The sequence below is a fragment of the Corythoichthys intestinalis genome, chromosome 4, assembly GCF_030265065.1.
Source record: "Corythoichthys intestinalis isolate RoL2023-P3 chromosome 4, ASM3026506v1, whole genome shotgun sequence".
NCBI classification, from domain to species: Eukaryota; Metazoa; Chordata; class Actinopteri; order Syngnathiformes; family Syngnathidae; genus Corythoichthys; species Corythoichthys intestinalis.
In genome coordinates, this window is record NC_080398.1 from 43,942,824 (window position 1) to 43,968,242 (window position 25,419).

Sequence of the window (25,419 nt, forward strand, 5' to 3'; positions counted from 1 at the left end):
CTAGAAATCACAAAGCATGATTTTTTAAAAACAATTTATTTGTGTGATACAGCGGCAAACAAGTATTTGAACACCTGTCTATCAGCTAGAATTCTGACCCTGAAAGACCTGTTAGTCTACCTATTAAAAGTCCACCTCCACTCCATGTATTTTCCTGAATCAGGTGCACTTGTTTGACATCAATGGCAGCATAAAGACACCTGTCCACCCCATACAATCAGTAAGACTCAAACTTGTACCATGATCAAGACCAAAGAGCTGTCCAAAGACACCAGAGAAAAAAAATGTTCACCTCCACAAGGCTGGAAAAGGGCTATGGAGCAATTGCCAACCAGCTTGGTGAAAAACGGTCCACTGTTGGAGCAATCATTAGAAAATGGAAAAAGCTAAACATGACGGTCAGTCTCAGTCGGAGTGGAGCCCCATGTGAGATATCACCTCGTGGGGTCTCAATGATGCTAAGAAAAGTGAAGAATCAGCCCAGAACTTCACAACAGAAGTTGGTCAATGACCTGAAAAGAGCCGGGACCACCGTTTCCAAGGTCACTGTTGGTAATACACAAGACGTCATGGTTTGAAATCATACACAGCACGGAAGGTTCTCCAACTTAAACCAACACAGGCCTGTCTTAAGTTTGCCTATGACCATTTGGACGATGCAGAAGGGTCATGGGAGCAATTTTTGTGGTCAGATGAGAGTAAAATAAACTTTTTGGTCAGAATTCCACAAACCGTGTTTGGAGGAACAAGAATGACGAGTACTATCTCAAGAACAACAACCCTACTGTGAAGCATGGGGGTGGTAGAATCATTTTTTTGGGGTGTTTTTGTCTGCTATGGGCCAGGACGAGTGCACTGTATTAAAGAGAACGACTGGGGTCCTGGATTGTGAGATTTTGGGGAACAACCTCCTTCCTTCAGTCAGAGCACTGAAGATGCGTCTTGCCTGGGCCTTCCAACATGACAATGACCCACAGCACACAGCCAGGAAAACCAAGGAGTGGCTCCTTAAGAAGCATCACAAGGTTCTAGCATGGCATAGCCGGTTTCTAGACCTAAACCCAAAAGAAAATCTTTGGAGGGAGCTCAAACTCGGTGTTTCTCAGCGACAGCCCAGAAACCTGACTGATGGGTGGGCCAAGATCCCTCCTGCAGTGTGTGCAAACCCTGTGAAAAACAACAGGAAACGATTGACCTCTGTAATTTTAAACAAAGGCTACTGTACAAAATATTAACATTCATTTTCTCAGGTGTTCAAATACTTATTTGCAGCTGTATCACACAAATAAATTGTTTAAAAAAAATCATACATTGTGGTTTCTGGATTTGTCTCTTTCCCTCTCAGTGGATACGCACCTACAATGAAAATTCCAGACCCCTCCATTATGTCTAAGTGGGAGAAGTCGCATAATAGAAGGGTGTTCAAATATTTGTTTTCTTCCCTGTGTACTAACGATGTAACGGTACATGTATTTGTATTGAACAGTTTCGGTACGTGGTGCTCGGTTCGGAACGGAGGCGTACCGAACGAGTTTCTGACGTAATGTAACCCTTACTTTTCCAGGCTGTGAGTCGATCGGTTTACAGTTTTTTTGTATAGATTATATTTACTCAGTCTTCTCTACTATAATGAGGACCAACACGGTATGACAGTATAACCCAGAAACGTCAACAGCGCGAAAACGTGCCCACTGCAAGAACGTAGTGAAACGCGGGCGTTAAAGTCAATCAGCCAGTGCACACCAGTCGCAGTGCGGCCGCGTGTTAGACACGACCCAGAAGCGGCTCAACACGATGCACACGAAAAGAACGGCAGAGTTTATTATTTGACGCGAGACGCGACCCTCCTGCGTCAATACTACTACCAGTAGCTAGGATCGGGCAGACCGGAAGTCACTCGTCTAAAAATACGGTGGATCCAGTCGATTTTCAAACTAATATGCAATCGTAACCCACTTTTTGAGTCCATCAGATCTCTTGAGTGGTAGATCGAGGCACAGTTGACTTGTCTTTGTTGATTTACTGCTGTCTTCTCTGCTATAATAATAACAAACACGGCCCCGTGTTCAATACAAAACCCTCCTACCACAACAAAACAAGTAGGAACTAATATTCACATAGGAACTAAAGTTATACAACATAAAATATACAATATAAATGAATACTACATCACATTTGTAAAATATAAATAAATAGTTCATTTAAATAAAATGAATTGAAATGAGCTAAAACACCTGTGATTAAATAATAGAAATAATACAGATCCTGATTACACAATTAAAATTATTAATTTTTGTGTGGGGCTTTAACTTGACAAAATCCACCAATAAAGCTTTTGAAAACTGTTCATACGGAAAAAAATGATTCATTGAGGCATTTCATTTGTTAAATACATGTTAAAATCTTTGTCATTGGGATTGCTTTTCTCTTTAGCACAGGACTTCTTTTTTCTTCTTTCTTTCAGAAAGAAAGCTGACCAATACGTGGGGTCTGAAAGACAAATTGTTGTTGGATTGTCTTTAAATACCCACTGCTCTTTGAGCAGAATTCTTGCTTTGTATAGGCTAATGTTCCGATTGTTGAAAGCACAAAGGTGTGTAATAAACAACTAGCACATTTAAATTTTGCATTTTGTTTTCTTACTGTACCGAAAATGAACCGAACCATGACCTCAAATCCGAGGTACGTACTGAACCGAGATTTTTGTATACCGTGACACCCCTACTGTATACACCAGGGGTCCCCAAACTTTTTCCTGTGAGGGCCACATAACCCTTCTCTTCTCTGATGAGGGGCCGGGGTCAGTTTGTAACAGAAAAAGTGTGACGATTGCAGGAGTGCCTAAATGTAAAAATGTATTGTTTTTCAGAAAGCCACAATCAAATAACCCTTTCTGGATTCTTCACGGAACCAAAGTAAATAAAATAAAAATGATATAATATAATATAATATAATATAATTAGGGCTGTCAAACGATTAAAAATTTTAAGCGAGTTAATCACAGCTTAAAAATTAATCGTAATTAATCGCAATTCAAACATCTCTAAAATATGCCTTATTTTTCTGTAAATTATTGTTGGAATGGAAAGATAAGACACAAGACGGATATATACATTCAACATACTGTACATAAGTACTGTATTTGTTTATTATAACAATAAATCAACAAGATGGCATTAACATTAATATTCTGTCAAAGCAATCCCTGGGTAGAAAGACTTGTAGTTCTTAAAAGATAGATTTTAGTACAAATTATAGAAATTTTATGTTAAAACCCCTCTTAATGTTTTCGTTTTAATAAAATTGGTAAAATTTTCAATCAAAAAAATTAACTAGTAGCTCACCATTGTTGATGTCAAGAATTACACAATGCTCATGGTGCATAAAATCAGTCGCACCCAAGCGCCAGCAGAGGGAGACAAAAAACACAAGTAACAAGTGGACATGACACTGCTGTCATTTTAATCTGTTTGAACGGGGCATATGCGTTAATTGCGTCAAATATTTTAACGTGATTAATGAAAAAAATTAATTACCGCCCGTTAACGCGATAACTTTGACAGCCCTTAATATAATATAATATAATATAATATAATATAATATAATCAGGGGTGCATATATTTTTTTTGCCCAGGTTCTCAGAGGAGGACCTGGAGATGTGACTTGGTCCTCATTGAGCTTGAGAGCCGACCCACCTGATGCGATAAATTTATGACAAGCTTTACTTAGAGCCAATTAACTTTGATTAATTATATTAACAGTTAATGCTTGATTAACATCAACTGGCACAACAAAATTGCCATTACTTTGAAGCGAAATGTAAAGAAATAAACATAAAAGCACCAATTCAAAATAAAGGGCATTATGCGGCTCCCACATTAACTCCAAGCCTTTTTAAAAGTGGGATGTCCTCCTCATAAGACCTCATTGAACGTGCATGTTTAGCTTTGTAAAATGCGAGCAAAAACACGTTTGTCAGTGCATATCGCTGTTCATTACCTTTATTCCGCCCTATTCCGCCACATGTCCATAGGGCGAGTGGGGTCCTGTTTGACATCGATAGTTTGCTTAATTGCCACATGCTCTCTGTTTTTTTCGTGCTTTTCAAAATTTGGATGGCTGAAATTCTTTGACCCTACATAAAATGCGTTGCTCTAATCGGCGACATTGGGATTCTCACGGCACATTTCCGTGCGAGCATCATTCGCTTCTAGCCATGGTACCTCCTGTAGCCACTTTGCAGCAAAAGTCCTTTTTTTCGGTAGCTCCGGTGACGTCTCTGTCGTCTGTCTGTCTTTTGACGGGGGTGGGGGAACACGGAAGTAATTACTCAGTGTGGCCTGCCTCATCGACATTTTGAGAAGTTATTTTCTCGTGTCCGCCGCAAATAGAGTGGTCAGCCATCGGTACGCAAAAGCGTATGGAAGCCGTTGAGGGCCAGCGCGTTTGTCTACGTCCAGTACGCATGTGCGGACCACTTATGTGCACCTCTGAATATAATATAATATAATATAATATAATATAATATAATATAATATAATATAATATAATATAATATAATATAATATCATGTAATATAATATAATATCATGTAATATAATATAATATAATAATACTGTATTAATTAAATAGATAATAACCAAATAACCATTGCTCAGTTCTTCACAGAAAAAAGCCAGGACATAAATAACTCTATTTTTTTGTTCAGGGGGCCGGACCAAATGTGGCTGCGGGCCGTATCCGGCCCGCGGGCCGTAGTTTGGGGACCCCTGGTATACACGCACATTTGCATACACACCTAAGTGCAAAAAACATTTATTTAATAAAGATACAATAATAATTGACACCTGGCATACACATAAGTGGACATCATATTTGGGTCATGCAAGCCAAACTTGTATGCCAAATGTTAATATTGTGCCCTACATCATTGTACGCCAGTTTTTTGTTTTTCTTTGCTTTTTTTAAATGATCAATATCATTTGCCCTATATAGTTTTATCTGCGAAATCAAAGTGTTGTCAATAAAATAAGAACTAACAACACATACACACCCACACACAGGGAAATACATAAGCTTGCAAGCTTTTAGTGTTGTCTCATTCAATCCAAGGGTCATCCATCTTCGTTCTTTCTCATTTTGGTGTGTGTGATGAGCTGTTAGAAATTTAACACCTGTTCTGTGCCCAACCCCCGATCATCATCCTCAGTCTGGACGAGACACAGCCAAGGCCACATTTGCGACACTGTCCAACATCTCTCACAGGACCACGGTTTGTGTGTCCACATGGCCCCCGACTGTGTGAATGCATGAGTGTGTTTTGTATATTTACCATGGTGCCGTCTCAAAGCCACAGCCTGACGGATCTATCTTGTGTGTGAGCATGCATCTCGACCGAGCGCGTGTGTATGCGCTCCTGTCTTCCCTATTCTCAGTCCAATTAGATCCGTAATCCCTGGCCTCTCTGCCTGTCTTGGCCAATTATTGATCCTGTGTCAAAGAGACAGGGCTCCCCGTCACTATCATCCGGCCCACAACGTGCACACGCACATACCAATAGTCTACTAGCGCCGCTACTATCTTTCTTCAACAATATCATAATGACAAATCGTTGGATATGTCACCGAATAAAGATATTACTGAATGGAATCCACTTTGGCACCACAATAACAATGTTGAAATATCTGACAACAACCCTAAAACCTCGATAGAAAAAGTGTTAAAAAATGAGGTGCTTCAAAACGTTGTGACCAGTCAAAACATATACTGTACATCAAACCCAAACTACAAGTTTTTTCCTCCCCTTTGCAGTAATCCACCTGGAGTCAAACATACAATCTGGACAAGTTGTGATGGACAGGTGTCAATCTCAAGGCCTGGGGGCCAGATCTGGCTTGCCACGTCATTTTGTGCGGCCCATCAAAGTAAATCACGTGCATCGACTTTTTCCGCTCTAAAATTAAATTCAACTAAAATTTCTGTTGTCCTTAATGAAAGATCGAGCACTAAAGAAATCAAAAACTATTTATTTATATAAAATTCAAATAATTAATCATCTTGATTTAAGAATGAAAAATAATAAAAAGATAGCATTCACTGTTTTCTCTTTATCTATTTAATATTTATTCATGTACATTACGTTCATGTATCTTGCCAAAATAAAATTTAAATAAAATTTCTGTAGTCCTCAATTACAGATCGATGGCTGCAGAAATCAGATATTTACATTTTTTCCTTAAAAAAAAGAGACAGACGTTTTTTATTTTCTTCTTAAAACATGTAAATAACTTTCCAGTTCCCTTTTTAAAATTAATTTAAAAACTTGTAATGATTATTAAAAAGTGATCCTTTACTGTTTTCCGACTTGGTCCCGATTCAACGATCGCTGCCAGCCACAGGCTGACTTTGACTTTTGTGGCATGGGGGTGGGTGGGGGGGGGCTGATGATGCCGAAATGCAGTGTCTGCAATAAAATTAACTTACGAGATATATGCTCTGATAGTAACTTAGCCCATGCTCGTACATACAGGCATCACAGCTGCGTGTCTGTGCGTGCGTTTTTTGGTCTTAGCTAGTGGAGAAATAGACGCCACGTCTTTTTTGACTGAATATTCCAGCCAGGAACATTTATAATAATATGTTGAAAATGAGCGTTTTTTTGTTTCCCATAATTTTTGACGGTTGACATCTTTAGTGGACAAACTGAAACTCCGCTTACACCATTTTGGTAGGGCTCTCCGGCGTTTCATGGCCCACATCTTCAATCCTTGGTTCTCGCTCAGTAGTTGCTGTCGCTTTTGAAAGGTTAAGCTTAAGTTTGAAAATAAATACGTATATCCATCTTCTTCTGTCTTTTTTTTTTTTTTTGGTTAAGCAAAGCAAACGGCCGTCTTTAAGGTGCTCGTCACATGATATGTTTGAAAAATAATTTTGACCCATTAAAAAAATTTTCTTTTGTTCATTTCATTCATTTTGTTATTTGTTGTATTGCTTTAAAACTTTTATAGACTGCATTTTACCGGCAAAGTCTTAATTTTAAATTCATATACACTATTGGAAAGTCAATTACAGTATATGCAATGACATTTTCTCTGCGTATGCTGCCAACCCTCCCAGTTAATATGAATTGGACGTCCACCTCTGTCAATGGCACCCATTGAGTTAAAGGCCTCACAAAAGGATCTGTACTGTATTTTAAAGTCAACAGTGCCTCTAAAATGATTAATCCACAATCAAAATAGCTGTTGATTAGTCAATTAATCTTGTAGAAATCCTGGTTAATCATGTGGCCTACAATGAGGAGGAAAACCCACAGTTTGGGTTTGAAATTTTGTTTTGTGGCACCAGTCAAGGAAATATTCTGAAACTTTGCATATGGGTAACAGTAAAAAATACAACATTTATTTTGGGGTGATTACAGCTGTAATCAAAATGATTTCTTCCCCACCAATTGTACTAATTGTGTATTAATCTCATTAATAATCAGATCAAATAAGGACTTCTGTGTAATATAGACAAATGCAATGTTGATTTTACACTTCTTAATTTGATTTGATTATGTATAAAATACAAATTAAGCTCATACTACAACACTATACTACAGAGGTGGTTAAATACTTCTGGACACAACTGTACAAGAGTTATTACCTTAAAATAGATACAATTATTATTTACTAAATTTAAATGTCAATTTAAAATGTTTGAGTTAAATATCCATTTTTCATTTTATCGAACTACTATATTTATACATTTTTAAGATTCTGCTATATTGTCATTATTTTTTAAATTGTCATCAATATTCAATAACAAATATTTACTATTAAACTAATGTTACATTTCTAGGAGATTACCCTAATTATTAATATGATTTCGTATTAATATGAGTTAGGTGTTTGTTTTTACATTCAAATATTTTTCTTCTTTTTTTCAACATTAGAAAAAGATTCCAGTAAAAGTGTACTATGTTTTTTTTTTTAAAATAATTTCAAATCTCATTGATCATCACGTCTAATTTTTCTCCCACTAAATTTAATTGGAACCTAATCTTCCATGTAGTATACATTTATTCAGGGAAAATCCTTCACTGCCTTTAAGTGAGGCTTGTGGCGACCATCTGGCCTTAATTTCTCTAAAATACTTCCTCGCCCCTGTTCAGTTATTGGAAATGAACACTAGTTTCAAGATTATTCCCAATAAATTCATTTTACTCTCAGTAGCCCTGAGGCCATATGTACAGTCACTAGGGGGCAGTGGCCTCCCTTTTTCCGCCAACTCTAAATCTGCTCATTTTAGTTGCTCTTGCTCACTTGTATTAGATGAACATTTTCAGCAAAACATGCCAATTTGCCTCACATGCAAACACAACCAGCATTTGACCAATCTTTCCTCTCTTGGCAAAGAGATGAAATTTTCTTAACCTACTCACTGGAACTCTGAGGTGCGTGTCTGCGTGTATGTGGTTTGTGCATGTGTGTGTGCATGGGGGTCAGCGGAGGCCGTGCCTTCTGTGCGGCGAGGTGCAGAGCCGTGCGCTGGCTGTGGTCGGTCTTGTTGACTGAGGCTCCGGCCTTCAGGAGAATCTCCGCACAGTCCAGGCGATCAGCCAGCACGCAGTACATCAGAGGGGTACGACCAAACTGGTCTTCACGGTCCCGTAGGACTGGCTCGGCTATGCACACAGATACACAAATAAATCAATGACGCTACCTGGGGGCCTAGAAGGCACTATTAGCTTAAGTCTTACTTAGCTTGGCATGACCCTATTTACATTTTCACATTTTAAGACAGTAAGACATCACAGATCACTTTATGGAAGTGAGTATCTACTCTTTTTGTCGTTTTTTTTTTTTTTTTTGTACAAAAAGCCTCATCATGTACTGGCTGCATATGTTTTCTGCTGGGGCTTACCTTGCCCTTTGACCTTTCTGCACAAAATTTCCTTGCAGAAATCGATGAAGCATTCCAGTAGTACATACTAATGCAAAAGCACTTTTGTTAGTGTAGGTAGCGAACAACTTTTTTTTTTTTGAGAAAGTTATTTTTCCCAATCGTGCTAAAAGTTTAAGCGCCGTAGTATTTGTTACCCTCACAGTTACTGTTTGCACCTCAAGATGTTTACCTGTTATGAGTTTGAGTAGGGCGTTTCTGTCGCCATTGACGGCGGCAGCGTGAACCTGCGAGCCCAGAGAGGTGACGCCCTGGCCAGACGGCGCTGAGGCCTGAAACACAAACACACATAAGGTCAGAACTCAAACTGTGGATATTTCCTGAACGTATGAACAATACGTTGTAGCCAAGTGTAGTGTAGGCTCGTTTTGTTTGTGCCTGTCACGTTAGAAAATTCTTCATACATTATTCTTACTCTACTGTTTTCATTTGACATTTTTGCATCATGCTTTGACTCCCAGACAAAGAGCTACCAAAGAAATGGACGGACAATGAGGTGCAAGCATTTGTACCTTTAAGTGGAGAGTTCTGCAGGTTGAAAGGATAAAATTAGTGCTGCAACGATTAATCGATTAACTCGAGTAATTCGATTAGAAAAAAGCTTTGAATCAAAATTTGCTGCCTCGAGTATTCGTGTAATTAAGAGTGGTGTTGTAATGGTTTGTTTTGAAAGTGTTTGCATTTAGTTTGATTGATTTGGGTGGATACACTGCCCTCTATTCGCAACAGTGAATATGACACAACTTATTTGACATGGCTGATTCCAGATGCTCCCTGTTAAGACCAACATAAGGTAAGTTTTTGTTTGAGCTAATGTTTTTTTAACGCATTCGTAATTTAGTTTATAGGTATATTTAGCTTTTTTTTGTGGGAATATGTGTTTGAACCATTTGTTAAGAGCATTGTAAAAATATGTTACAGTATTATAGCATTTAATCGAGCCGACTTTTGCTATCCAAGTTAGCCAATTGTTCTTTTGTTGCACTTAGATCCTCATTCATTTTTTATTTTTTTTAATACCGTTTGAGGCTAAGCTCAGGTATTTTAATTTATTTTCACATGAAAGTGGAATTCTGCATAGTTTGAAGAAACATTCTGGAATTTTATTTTGTATTTGCATTTAATGCTCTTTTGAAAGTGGAGGCATGTTGGACAACAACAGTGTTGACAGCAGGTGGCAGCAGCGGTTGACTGTCTCCCACAAGGGAGCAGTGATGGCCAAATGAAGCTTCTTGAAGCAATGAAGCTTTGCAGCACATTGGTTCAAAGCTTCATGGTGGTTCATTTGGTCTTATGACAGTCGTATGATGCCGCTGTCAAATAAAGTGTTACCGGTTACTATTTTTTGGTGTAAATATCCCATAATTCAGTGAGGACAATTGCGGCTTACAGTCCAGTGTGGCTTATTTATGAACAAATGTCGTTTTCGGGTCAAATTTGGTTGGTGGCGGCTTATAGTCAGGTGCGCCACGAAGGGCCAAAATTATGGAACTCGATTATTCAAAAATAACTAGTTGATAGATTAATCGACAACTAAAATAATTGATAGCTGCAGCCCTAGATAAAATGACACCAAAATATCCACACATTTTAGGGCGCTGATTGATGCTGTCATAAAATAAGCAATCTAAAACAGTTGTTTAGAAAAAGAAAAAAAAAGCTGTCTTTAGAAGTCTTGATTGCTGACCCGCCAGTTAACAAATTAGCAGCACTAAAACACTCTTAACAAAACACGACTGCTTTCCATAAAAATCTAACCCAAATTAAACCTGCCTGTTCTTTGTTTGCTGTTGTCTTCTCTTACCAGTGCTTTTTGTTTTTGTCTCCTTCAAAATCATGTACGGGTAATCTTTTATTACTACTTAAAAATTCATCTGAAAACAACAACAACAAACATACTGCTTAAGGTGTCATGGTAGATTATAATTATCGTTATTTTCTGTCTCGCTAATCTCTCCTGGCTAATTGGTAGGCGGAGTCTCCGAGTTACACGCCCCGCTTGCTCTTTTGCTTATTACGATTGTTTGTCACCTTACTTCTTTCCAGTTGGATTCTGTTTTGTTGCTTCCAAAAGTACTTAAAGGAACAGACAAGACCTAGTACAAATTACCTTCATGTAAACTTGGTTGCTTAAAGTACTTAAAGCAGAAATGTGAAGTAATTTCATAATATGCCAAATAGGGTCGCAATTAAAGTAATTAAACATTGTCCAACAAATAAAGCATGAAAAAAGACAAAATAATCGCGTTTCCGAAGTTCGAGCCTGAAAGGGGACGAACCTGGAAGTGATACGTCACACCGGGAACAGCGATGGCAGCTCCATACATACGGCCGCCATACAAAGCCCTTCAAACAATGATTCAAACAGCGATATAAGCGATAGATCGAGTGCAAGGGAGGAGATCCAAGTTTTTGAAGAGTTGGGGGAAGAAGAGGAGGTTGGAATTTTATGTTGGACCTAACATGTATTAGCCAGACGCTAATCAGGATGCAAACAATGTGCCTAGACTACCTGACATGGAATGGATACAAGACCCATCGAGATTACAAGATTGGTAAAATATAGGGTGTTATTATTTTCATGATTTGAAGATGCAGGCATTTGCACATAATTTTGTTTTTGTCTATCTGATGACATTGTTTAAAAAAAAAAAAAATCAGACTTCATGTTCATTTTGGCAGGTCCGGCAGCTCTCGTGTGTATAAAATAATAATATAAAAACGTTGGGGGGAAAGAAGGAAATGAGTCGTTGATGGCTTTCTCCACTTTATTGTGGCAACAATAAGAAAACAAAATAATAGCGGACTGCCGCCACATTCGACCGCGAAGTTTTGCTTGTCGCTGATCTCCTCCTCGCCTCCTACTACTCCAACGTCTCTTAAACGGATCGTGCATAGTGTCTTGTTATGAGCTTTTTGTTTATAAATGTATCGAACACACGACGTGCTGACAACTTTGTTTCTTTATTAAAACATGGAGCTAACAGTTCGAACATAGGTTGGGGCTCTCGGCAGGAAGTGGCGTCTAATGGGGTGAGGAAATGTAGTTTTTTCACACAAGCGAACAGATTACAAAGCACCACTTCAGTGTTGTCCCGAGACTACATTTCCCATGATTCACTGCGTGACCTGCATGCTCGCTGATTCGCTGCCAGACAATAAAAGAAACACGCTTGTTGTTGTCACCTGTCAGCGGTTCTCGTACGTAAAACACAAACTAGAAGGCTATCAAGCGATCACCGTGAAAGAAACGCCGAACCGTACAAATGCAATGCAATGCTTGAAGCATGAAGGTGGAAATACATAATACAAATACAAATAAATGTGCACAAACTCACCGGCGGTGTGTGTCTCTTACGGCAACGTGACCGTGAATTACCGCGACGGCGACCCGCTTATATGCACATCCACACCCCTTTCCCGATTGACAGTGGATTAACCCTTTCGGACAAGATCGTGGATGACGCACAATTTAAACACGCTTAACCTAGCGAACGCAACAACAACTATGATCGGGGATTGCCACGAGTTAACTTTCGGCTAACGTCGCTAGCTTATACTGTTCATTCCACAACAGTTGGCAGCTCTGCTTTGACAAAGTCATCAGTCATCTATCCAAAAATCACACGTACTTTTTGGCAAATCCTTGATCATAAGCAGACCGGGTAAGGATGCAGGCATCTTCGAAATGTTTGCAGCAGAGAACACTACTCGATGATGGCGTGAAATTCATTCGCTTCGTGCGAACGAAAGATGTCCATTTACGTGCCCTGCTTTCCTTTGGCCACTCATACAACTTTTCGTTTGAGTGAGAACAAAACATCGCCACACACCGCCGTGGCATCTTACCAAGAAGCAATGCAACAAACAATACTGTTCTATGGCGGACTTCCCTCGCATTTATAGTAGTAGTTTTACCATGCAATATTTTTTACTTTTACTTGAGTAGATTTGTGAAGAAACACTACTTTTACTCCACTACTTTGGACTACACTACAGTCGTAATATTTTTCATCTTCATTCTACATATTGACTTTATTTTTGCCAGGGATGCCGAGAGTGGCCATATCAGTTTCACCAATCATAGCAACAATAACCTCATGACTCCATTAAACCAATCAGAGGTAACAATGTTTTTTCTCCACTAGAGGACACTTGTGCTCTTTGGACAGGTGACGTTTCATAGTTTTTGTCTGGTCTGAATTATATGATATTTTTGGCCTAATATGGTCATGTATTAGGGTATAGTACAATATAATAACAACATTTCATATTGATGAAGTTGTGCAGGTAAAAAATATATACCATTAGTTAAAATAAAATCAGACAATGTAAGCAGTTACTCACAATGTTACTCATTACTTGAGTATTCTTTTCAGTGAATACTTTTTTAAACTTGTACTTGAGTACATTTTTGGAAGAGTACTTTTAGTTTTACTTAAGGAGTCAAATTTTTGACTACTCTACGCACCTGTGGTCAATGCATTCTTCTATTGGTATATAAATTTGCATAAATAATGTTTGAAGCAGTTTTGTCTTTCTTTTTTAAACATAGTTGCAATGTGCGTGAACACAAAAAAGCAGCCACAGGCAGAATAATATTAATATCTTAATTTTACTCTAATATCTTCGTGCATATGAAAAGATCTTTTACTAATTTGCTCCCCAAAACATATAAATACGTTTTATTTCTAATTGCTTCAGTGTCCCAAAAACGTATTTATACGTCTTTTGCTTTTTTTTTTTTTTTTTTTTTTTTTGACAAGAGGCATCTATAGGTTCCTATGTATCTAAGATACAATGCACAAAGATAGTCAGGAAACGGAAGTTGGAGGGATCTTGTGAAGATGCATGAGAATTTTATAAAAATGTGAAGAACGATCGGGAGAAAAAAGGCAAACAACACTGGAGGAGTGTTTTGAAAAGAAAAAGAAACCATCGTCATAGAAGGATTCAAAAAAATTTATCTTGATGAGACAGACGGTGACGTCCACAACAGCGTCAGGTTCCACACGCGTTCTGCGGAGCTCACGTGCGTTACTACTTAGCCCTAGGTTGAAACCAACAATGAAGATGACGAAGATGATGAAAAAGTGAGACCGATCTTGATCCGGACTAATCAGATTAGCCACGGGAGCAGCCGAGAGCTTTCCCCGTTGTTATGTGTGCAAATAGTTCAACAGTTCAATAGTTTAGTTATGTGTAAATAAATTGTTACTTTGCGATCAAAAGCTCTACTTTTCTTCTTGTTTGTTATTTTGTAGAACGAAAACATTATTCAGATGTTTAGGATGTCATATAAGCGAAAAATAGCCGTGTTAAAGTTATGTTTGAAATGTATGCTTTCACAAAAAGCTCAATTTCTCAGGTTTTTCATCAGAAATTGGAAAATTGCTCAAACTACGCTATTTTCTAACGCGTATTTCTAAAGAATGGAAAAAAATATAACTAAGTTTTTTTCCTGCTGAAAGAAGAGAGTCTAATCTTTCTTTCGGTGGGTTCCATGTTTATATAGCAATAGAACAGAATTTTCTGTGGGCCTTGCAAAATCAGTCAAAATCCAGTAGAACGGCCGGGAACGATGGGCCTTGCTCCGGTGAAAATGGCTGGGAGTGAATGAGTTAAAACATGTCAGAGAGGTAAAGACAGAAAAAACTAGCCTATTGCCATTTGTAAGCCTCCTCTAACAGTTGGATGGCATAAACGTTAATCATTTGCTCAGTTTATTCTTTCACTTGTCTTTCATGACTGCACAATCATAAGTGAAATGAACACCTGAAATTCCATTGGCTGTCAAGCCTAAAATGAAGACATTGTGATAATGTATTGGCAAGCTGATGTGTTCTGACAGAGAGTGTATGTGTAGGTGTGTGTGTCCCCGCTGAGGGGGTTAAATCTCTTCCTGGCCCTACTTAACAAGAGCCCAGTGAAAGCTGGGTAATCTGTAGACAGGAAGCAGCTGGGGAGTGAGGGCTGTTTGGGTGGGTAGGGGGAGTGATCCCTGTGTGAGTGTGTAAGAGGGGGGTCTCTCCTCATGTCTTATTAATGTCTCATTAATACTGCAACATGCTCCGCTCTGTGTGTATGTGTGTGTGTCGAGAGATATGGGACAAAGCCTGCAGGGCTGTAACACAGAAATCAATCACTGCCCTAAACACACATGTAGAAGCCAGCGGCACTAACCCAAGTCATGCAACAGACTTCGTCGAGACATTTACATCATTCACAACTTTTGCTCTGAAGGAAAACACAACTTGTGTTGAAGAAAGCAAAGGTGACGAATTCGATGTGGCCCATGTTTCTAATCTTTCGCTCTTTTTATTTATTTTTAGTTATCGGTATTTTTTTCTTATCTCACTCTCAATCACTACTGCCATCTTATAAAGAAAGCTCCTGTAGACGGTGCGTGCTGCATGGCAATTACCCACCATACCTCTTGGTTTCTCACGCTCAGTCCAAAGAGCATATTAGAGACTTACTACCTTGAATGCGAAGTGAATCATCTTGTGTGTTTGGCACATGTACCATGCCACAGGGAGTTATTTGCCCTGAGACTTGCCCTGAGTTTTTATTTACCAGTGTTTTACTGAAATCCACCACAAACAGCTAGACCCATCACTAATGGATAGCGATTAGTCAGCAATGCAAATTGTAATGTCTAACATGTGCGCAAATACGTGAAAACCCAATAGCAACATTGCATCTTCAAAAAATGAAGCAGTCGAGTTTTCAATTTGGCATTTAAAATAGCATTAAATACTAAATCAAGGCTGGAAACTGATGGTAAATTGTCGCATACGTGAGCAGTTTTAACTGATTTACACTTTAACGCAGCCTCACTATTAAGATAGGGTGGTTGAATTTTACCCTTTGTACTCGTTTTTACTGTATGGACATTCTCTTGCTCCTCCAAACCCACCAGTTGTGGAAAAAATAGGTCAACACCTTCATAGTATCATTGCACTTCTTATGGTAGCATGTCTTTTCACTTGGACAAGGAGTTTGCCTTTTTTTTTGACAGGACTTCAACAAAACTGGCTTATTATCTTACCATTTGGTGACTTCCAACTCAGTAATTTTCTAAAGCAGGCATTAAGTTAACTGATGTCGAAATACAGACGACTTCCTGGGCGAACAGGTTCAATAATGCGAAGGACTGCTGTTGCCTCAATTCCAAAAGTTTGACCAGCAAATGTATTCTTTCCTTGTTATACAGTACTTCAAAGTCATGCATCAGGCCAACTTAAGAAGGAAGAACAAACACCTTTAAGCCTGTAGGGCAGTGGTGGGCAAACCGGTCCTAGAGCGCCGCAGTGGGTCCTTGTCTTTGTTACAACTGATCCAACACAGGCAGTTTAACCAATAAGGGGCCCAGGGAAACAAGAAGCACCTGACTGCAACCATCTGATTGCACTTGTAAGAGACCAGATTGGTGAAAAAGTATCCACTTGATGGGTTGCAACAAAAACCCGCACCTACTGTGACCCTTTGTGGAATAGTTTGTCCACCCCTGGTGTAGGGGATGGCTTGCCTGGAATAAATTGTCAACAGCTTGTAAAAGGGATCACTTGCTTGTCGATGCAGACTTCTTGGTTTTGGGAGGCTCAGGAAAAGTTAATTTCAATCCACCCAAACACATGAGCACTTAATGGAAAGGCCAGGATTTCCTCTATTTGCCATAGTACCAGGACATAGTATTGTATATTGAATACGTATAGACTAAAAACAAATGTCCCCATCAATGGACATGAATGAAATAATGAGCTGGTGATGGTGCTCAGTGCTAAAGACAGGTGGGGTCCTTCTCTGGAAGGGAGTGGACCGTCAAAAAGTCAATGACCCAACAGCAGATGTTGTGAGGTATACCCAAGTCTCCCTTGCTCACCATTCTGCTTTAGATGATGGTGTCGAAAGCTGAGGTGAAGTCCATGCCAAAGGAGGAGATAGAAGGCACATACTGTATATCAGGGGTGCTCATTGTTTTTTGCTCCAAGAGCGACTTTTCAAGACAACTTCATGCGATCTAGTGTGTGTGTCTGTATGTGCGTGTTTTTTAATGTACATACAGTGGTATGAAAAAGTATCTGAACCTTTTGGAATTTCTCATATTTCTTCACAAAATCATCAAATGTGATCTGATCTTTGTCAAAATCACACAGATGAAAATACAGTGTCTGTTTTAAATAAACCCACCCAAACATTTATAGGTTTTCATATTTTAATGAGGATAGCATGCAAAAAATGACAGAAGGGGGGAAAATAAGTAAGTGAACCCTCTGCCTAAGGAGACTAAAGAGCAATTGAAACCACTTTTTACCAAAACCTTTAAGTCAGGTGTGTGCCTAATCACTGATGAGTGGTTTAAAGCTGCCCTGCCCACTATAAAACACATACCTGGTAAGAATTGTCTTGATGAGAAACATTGTCTGATGTGTATCATGGCTCGGTTAAAAGAGCTGTCTGAAGACCTGCGATCAAGGATTGTTGATTTGTATAAAGCTGGGAAAGGATACAAAACCATCTCTAAAAGTCTGAATATTCATCAATCCACAGTAAGAGAAGTTGTCGACAAATGGAGAGAGTTTAGCACTATTTCTTCTCTCCCAAGGAATTACTGTCCACAAAGATGACGCCATGAGTTCAGCACAGAATACTCAGAGAGGTAAAAAAGAACCCTAGAATGTCTGCTAAAGACTTAGAGAAATCACTGGCACAGTCCAATATCTCTGTGCACACATCTACTATATGTAAAACTATGGCCAAGAATGGTGTTCACCGAGGAAGCCACTGCTGTCTAAAAAAACATTGTTGCTCGTTTAATGGTCGCAAAAAGGCACTTAGAGACTTCACAGAGGTTTGGCAAAATATTTTGTGGATTGATGAAAACAAAGTTGAATTGTTTGGGACTAACACACAACGTCATGCGTGGAGGAAAAAGGGAACAGCTCACCAACATCAACACTTCATCTCCACCGTGAAGCATGGTGGAGGGAGCATCATGATTTGGGGCTGTTATGCTACCTCGGAGCCTGGACAACTTGAAATCATTCATGTCAGAATGAATTCAAAAGTTTATCAGGATGTTTTGCAGGAAAACCTGAGGCCGTCTGTCAGACAGTTCAGGCTAGATGGAGGACGGATGCTGCAACAAGACTATGATTCAAAACACAGAAGTAAATCAACTTCAGAATGGTTTCAGAACAACAAAATACACATTCTGGAGTGGCCAAGTCAAAGCCCAGACTTGAACCCCATTGAGATGCTGTAGTATGACCTAAGACAGCAATTCGTGCCAGACATCCCAGGAATCTTATTGAACTACAGCAGTTTTGTAGAGAAGAATGGGCCAAGATTAGTCCTGATCGATGTGCCAGACTTATCTGCAGCTACAAGAAGCGTCGGGTTTAAGTTATTGCTGCCAAAGGGGAGGCCACAAATTATTAAATGTGAGAGTTCACTTAGTTATTTTTCCCCCTTATGTCATTGTTTGCATACTATCCTCATTAAAATATGAAAACCCATAAATCTGAGAAAGTCTAAAAGGTTCAGATACTTTTCATATCACTGTAAATCTGAATAAATACTTTGAACAATTGGGGTGGGGGGCACTACTTCGCGGTTTTTGACTTATCGCAGCGTGTTCTGATCCCCATTAACCGTGAAAAACGAGGGATCACTGTATATACAGTGGGGCAAATAAGTATTTAGCCAACCAGTAATTGTGCAAGTTCTCCCACTTGAAAATATTACAGAGGCCTATAATTGTAAACATGGGTAAACCTCAACCATGAGAGACAATGTGGGAAAAAAAAACAGAAAATCACATTGTTTGATTTTTAAAGAATTTATTTGCAAATCATGGTGGAAAATAAGTATTTGGTCAATACCAAAAGTTCATCTCAATACTTCGTTATGTAACCTTTGTTGGCAATAACGGAGGCTAAACGTTTTCTGTAACTCTTCACAAGATTTTCACACACTGTTGCTGGTATTTTGGCCCATTCCTCCGTGCAGATCTCCTCTACAGCAGTGATGTTTTGGGGCTGTCGTTGGACAACACAGACTTTCAACTCCCTCCACAGATTTTCTGTGGGGTTGAGATCTGGAGACTGGCTAGGCCACTACAGGACCTTGAAATGCTTCTTACGAAGCCATTCCTTTGTTGCCCTGACTGTGTGTTTGGGATCATTGTCATGCTGAAAGACCCAGCCACGTCTCATCTTCAATGCCCTTGCTGATGGAAGGAGATTTTCACTCAAAATCTCTCGATACATGGCCCAATTCATTGTTTCCTTTACACAGATCAGTCGTCCTGGTCCCTTTGCAGAAAAACAGCCCCAAACCATGATGTTTCCACCCCCATGCTTCACAGTGGGCATGGTGTTCTTCGGATGCAATTCAGTATTCTTTCTCCTCCAAACACAAGAGCCTGTGTTTCTACCAAAAGTTCTATTTTGGTTTCATCTGACCATAACACATTCTCCCAGTCCTCCTCTGGATCATTCAAATGCTTTCTAGCGTACCGTAGACGGGCCTGGATGTGTACTTTCTTCAGCAGGGGGACACGTCTGGCAGTGCAGGATTTGAGTCCCTGGCGGCGCATTGTGTTACTGATAGTAGCCTTTGTTACTGTGTTCCCAGCTCCCTGTAGGTCATTCACTAGGTCCCCCCGTGTGGTTCTGGGATTTTTGCTGACCGTTCTTCTTATCATTTTGAAGCCACGGGGTTAGATCTTGCATGGAGCCCCAGATCGAGGGAGATTATCAGTGGTCTTGTATGTCTTCCATTTTCTAATAATTGCTCTCACAGTTGATTTGTTTACACCAAGCGTTTTACCTATTGCAGATTCAGTCTTCCCAGACTGGTGCAGGTCTACAATTTTGTCCCTGGTGTCCTTCGACAGCTCTTTGGCCTTGGCCATAGTGGAGTTTGGAGTGTGACTGACTAACATTGTGGACAGGTGTCTTTTATACCGATAATGAGTTAAAACAGGTGCCATTAATACAGGTAACGAGTGGAGCCTCGTTAGACCTCGTTAGAAGAAGTTAGACCTCTTTGACAGCCAGAAATCTTGCTTGTTTGTCGGTGACCAAATACTTATTTTCCACTGTAATTTGGAAATAAATTCTTTAAAAACCAAACAATGTGATTTTCTGTTTATTTTTTCCACATTCTGTCTCTCATGGTTGAGGTTTACCCATGTTGACAATTACAGGCCTCTCTAATCTTTTCAAGTAGGAGAACTTGCACAATTGGTGGTAAGCCTGAACGATATATCGTTTAAACATCGCCATCGCGATGTGCGTGTGCGCAATAGTCCCATCGCAAGCACGTGCGATAGTTTTTCTTTTTTTTTATCCACATACGCCTCACTTTCTGGTCTGCGCACAGCCTCCTACCCTCCCTCTCCCAGCCTTCTGATCCTCTCAGTCACTGCAGCACAACAATGGCTTTGATCTGGCCAAAGAAGCAGACTTCACACGGGCATCTGTCAATCATCGTTTAACTTGTTGAAAGGAAGCCGCGCTGGAATGAATGTGTGTACTGTGGGGACGTTGGAGACATTTAAATGCCAGAAGTGATCATGAGGAGTTTGAAATTTCTACATGTCACTTCAACGGTCACAGCTAAAGTAGATAAACAGAAGCATTTAATAAAGCCAAGCATTTATCTGCTACAGTACTTTATTCTTGTTCAAAAATGATTTGGTTGGACAGTTATGTTTAAAACTTATCATCATTATGAAATTTGAAGTGCTTAAAAACCATTTATTTATATACATTTTTTAAATCACTTTGGGGGGGGGTTGGGGGGGGGGGAAGACATGTCTTATACACGGAGACCCCAAAAAAAGTTTACACTGCCATAATACAACTTAAATGCCATGTTTATTCATCTTAGAATTAGAATTGAATCACAAATTATACATTATTGTAAAGAACATGTACAGTACACTCTATTTTTCAATGTGTCCTCCCTTAAGTGTCACAACAGCCTCCAGGCGCCTGCGGAACGCTTCTTTATGTAGGATGCTGTCATCTTTTCCCAAGATCTAACAATGGACTTCTCCAAGGCTGCCACAGAAGTTTGTGGCTTCTTACAGGCACTGTCCTCCACAGTTGCCCATATGCTATAATCCAGGGGATTGAGATCTGGACTCTGGGGTGGCCACATATCACCTTGTCAATCAACTTTTTGGTCCGCACAGATCGGCACTTCCAGACCCAGGTTTTCGTGAGGCCGTTCCAATATCTTTCAGCTTCTTATAACTTTGTAGACTGCACATCTGGATATTCTCAGATTTGCTGCAATCTCAGTAGGTGTCAGACCGGCACGCAGCAATTCAGGTACAGCTAAAGTTTTCTTCATTTTCAGCAGAAGCACAGGAATTGTAGAGACGAGAGATTACCAGCTGCATTGAGTGACCTTAATGAATCACTTAAGCATGACAACCTATTTAGATATGTTTCAATGGCTTTTAAACAAGCAGTCAACTGAGTGTAAACTTTTTTTTGGGTCAACCTGTATGTATCTCTTTCCAATGCTAAATCTGAATAAATACATTGGGCACAAAAAACACACACAAAAAAAAAACAATTAAAATGGGGGGGTGGGCTACTTCGCGGTTTTTCACTTATCGTGGCGGGTTCTGGTCCCCATTAACCGCGAAAAACAAGGGATGACTGTACACTGTGGTGAACTAAAGTCTTTCCAAACAGCTATTTAAGTCATCTTGTGAAAATATCTTGAAAAAAAAATATATGAATTTTTTTTAATATCGCAATATAATATCGCAAAATATCGCAAACCCAAAAAAAATCGCAGCAATAGTTTTTCCCAATATCGTTCAGGCCTAATTGGTGGTTGACTAAATACTTATTTGCCCCTCTGTATATATTTTGGGGGTAGCAGGGGGGCGAGCTATCCACACTAGCGTTGCGATCGACTGGTCGAAGGCAATTGACGTAATAGGAACCCCTGCTGTGCATCAAGACAAGAAAGCTCCTCACCAAAAAACAAACACACAGACTGTACAATAAGCGGAAAGAGGGAAGTATCAAGGCAATGATCCAGTATGAAACATCGAAAATCTAAGAATACATTAAAAAAAAAAAAAAAAATCCAACTTCATCAACTACTGAGCAAATAAAATTCTTCTCATGCCCACTGTGGGACTTTTTGTCCCATCTGGAAACAGCCTAAGAAGACGAATACCAAATGTTAAATGGTATTTAACTTACTAAAGAGCAAAAAAAGTATATGAATTGTGAACTCAATGTAAGGTAATGTTGAATTCATATTTTCATAGTGATATTTTTAATACGCCTGGAATTACTAAAACAAAAAAGAATAAATAAAAAGCACTACTTTTCGAGACAACTTTGAGGAGGATTCTTAACAATGTGATTTTCCCTCCTATGACAGCGCTCATTAAAACTTTCCTTTGACTTTCTTGACTTATTTTGATCCTTTCCTTCTCTTTCCGAGTCAATACGAACATCCCCAGCTGCTACTATAAACACATGAATTGATTTATGAATAATCTTAAATGCAAGAGGGGAATACAAAAAAAATCTGAATTTCAGTCGCCACGGACGTGGGGGACACACGCGTCGATAAAGTGAATTGATGTGAGGGACATTCAGGTCAGTGAGAGGAGGCAATTAGAGTTTCATGAGGACCCGAGTGTTTTGGAAACACCTACAGTGAATCCAAATTTGTCTAAAAAGGCTTTTGAGGTGGCGCGTCTGGAATCAAACAAAGGAGCTTGTAAAAACAACGGCCGGGTCCCGTTGAGAGGTTCGCAGCGCTCTCATTTGGCCATTCACACGCCTTCCTCAGGGAGCACTTTACTTGTTAATATGAAGACAATAACTCAGAGTAAAGCATTGATCACAGGCCGAGGGCCGGGCCCAGGGATTGTTTATCTGTAAAAACATCGATTCATGCGGATGCTGACATTATTTATTCTTTATTCATAGTTTCTCTTGCACAAATGCAGCAAGTTTAACAAAGAATCTACACTTTGTTTCAGCTTTTTAAAAACTCGACAGGAGTGCCACACACAAAGTAGACTCAAAATGTACTTGTGTTTTTGTGTCTGTTTCAGTCTATATGTTGGTCACAGTGCTGTTTGTATTTTGTGAAGGAGTCTGGTTTTGATAGAGGACCAACAAGAGCATGCTGGGTAAGCAGTGGGAAAACGGCACAGAAGCCTGTGGCCTTTCTCTCTATTATAGACAACACACGCACACAGACTTTTATAGAAGCCTATTTTCTGACAGTTTAGGGTCTGAGCCAACATGAGGCTTTTAAAATGTGCCTACACCACCTACATGTCTCTCTAGGGCCGGGTGTGTAAATGTGTGCGTATGACTTTTAGCAGATATAAACGGCAGGGATCTGTCCCTGCGTTTTGACTGACAGGTATAGAAGTGGGAGGAGGGATAATATTAGCCCACAGGGACGCCTGATCCGCAAAGCCCTATTTCTGGGGGACATCCTCGATCCCTACAGACCAATGAGCAGGCTGGCTCGGCCGGGAGCCGGGCCCGCGAGCACAGCGGGGCCAATCAGCAGGGTGGTAAGAGGCTGAGTGACATACAGTATATGTCGGCTAATTTACATCATTACCACCATGCATCCTGACAAATGAGGCCCCAGGGTGTGAGCCAATCACCTGGGAGGGTAATGCAATTAGGCGGGACCAGGGCTGTCAGTTAAACAGCCATAGGCGGGGGGTCAGGTAGTGTTGCTTGTGGCCATAACACCCCACCGACTGCAATGTCATTCAAACACATGCAGATCGTGAGTGGGATTTATTGAAAAGGTGGTGCATATATGAGAAGTAGGAGTGAGGTGTGTCTGAGTTTTTGAGCGTACGCACATGTGTGTGTGAAGGCACACTGCAGATGCAGGAGACCTCAAGAGACTCTTCAAGGTACACACACAGATTGACTTGTGTCCTCTGAGCTTATCTAAATACATCTGGGTGTGTGTGTTTACATGTGTTTTCGCCCGCTGAGGCATGCTGTTTTTTTGGGTTTTTTTTTTTTGGCTCAGACTAACAAACAAGGAACAAATCTTACTAAGCTGGAGCTTTGTAAAACACAGACCACCACCAAGACAAAACTGTTAAATAAAGGGGAACAATTATACAGTATCTGCGTGGTCCATCTGATTGTTAGCTTGCAGACGACTTCCTGTGTCAGAATCTTGCAAGTGGTGTCATTTTTGTTTTAAATTGTAACCCTCAAGACCAGTTTTATTATATATCATATCATATTTTGAACTTGTCTTGGTCTCAGATTGGCCAGATTCTGAGTTGTCAAGACGAGGTTTTATTGGCCAGTCTTCAACTTTATGATGTGAAAGTAAGGAGAAGCACTTGCTAATAAAAAACCCCCAAATACCTTCAATTTATGTGTGACTATCCCCACACAACTCCTTCATTCATTTCAATTTGATTGCGTGTCACCAATTCATATATCATTCCAGAGCTTGAACATTTTTATGGTTGTTAAATTTGACTTTTAAGGACTTGGTTTCGGCACAGTCTTGGTCATGCCTTGGTCTATTCCAGGGGTTCCCAACCTATTCCACTAAGGCACACTGTGGGTGCAGGATTTCATTCTTACCAAACAAGATGACAACACTTTTTCCCCAATCTGGTGTTTTACAAGTGCAATCAGTTGATTGCAGTCAGGTGTGGCTTGTTTTAGCAGAAGCCTCATTGGTTCAACTGTCTCTGCTGGATCGGCTGGAACAAAAACCAGGACCCACAGTGTGCCTTGAGGACTGGGTTGAAAACCCCTGGTCTATTCCTTCTTTATAGTCTTCATTTTTTATATGTTTTTTAGGGCTGCAGCTAAACCTGTCGCGATATGCAATAAGTCAAATTATTGCACGGTAAATAAAAATGAGGGCGGTAATTTTCCCGGCTGCGATTTATTGCTGCGTGCATACATATGTGCGTGCGTGTGCTGCGTGCACTCACCACACGTGCGAGTTGATTACATATGAGACTCCAGTAGCTTTCACAGATGTTTAATGGCCATCAACACGCCGTGGATTTAAAGTTCAGACATACAATAATAACGAAACACTTCTATATTTAACATTTATAAAATGTTACCATTGCTACATTGAGGCTAATGGAAAAAAGAATGTACTAAACCACTTTAGTCTGCTATAAAACATTGACAGTCTTCTCCACAACGCAAAAGTTAACAGGTGAAACGTCAAACATGAAAACTCGCTGGATTAAAGAATTTGCAAGCGAAGCGAAAAAAAAAAAAAAAAATCTATTACTGATACAACATGCATGACGAAAGAGAAGTGCATTTTGTTTTTGTTTCTTTTTACTGTGTGTAAAGCTTACGGTTAGTGGTTTACCAAACGTACTTACGGTGAACATTTTAAAACAAAAGCATGTCATGTTCAGATTTCTGGAGGCAATCGCATATACTACAG

General features: G+C 39.7%; 1 protein-coding gene across 2 annotated transcripts in view; it reads right to left on the reverse strand.

Annotated features, from left to right (window-relative positions):
• The window catches only part of invs (inversin), a 110,921-nt gene that overhangs the window by 70,964 nt on the left and 14,538 nt on the right, over positions 1-25,419 (reverse strand). Inside the window, exons 3-4 of one of the 2 annotated variants that reach the window (XM_057835503.1) lie at positions 9,119-9,218; positions 8,502-8,668 (exon numbers count right to left, since the gene is read on the reverse strand). In XM_057835503.1, coding sequence (XP_057691486.1) covers positions 8,502-8,668; positions 9,119-9,218 — 267 coding nt within the window. Of the gene's footprint in view, positions 1-5,332; positions 5,487-8,501; positions 8,669-9,118; positions 9,219-25,419 lie in introns of those variants that run through there. The other variant, XM_057835504.1, reaches the window with a different exon arrangement.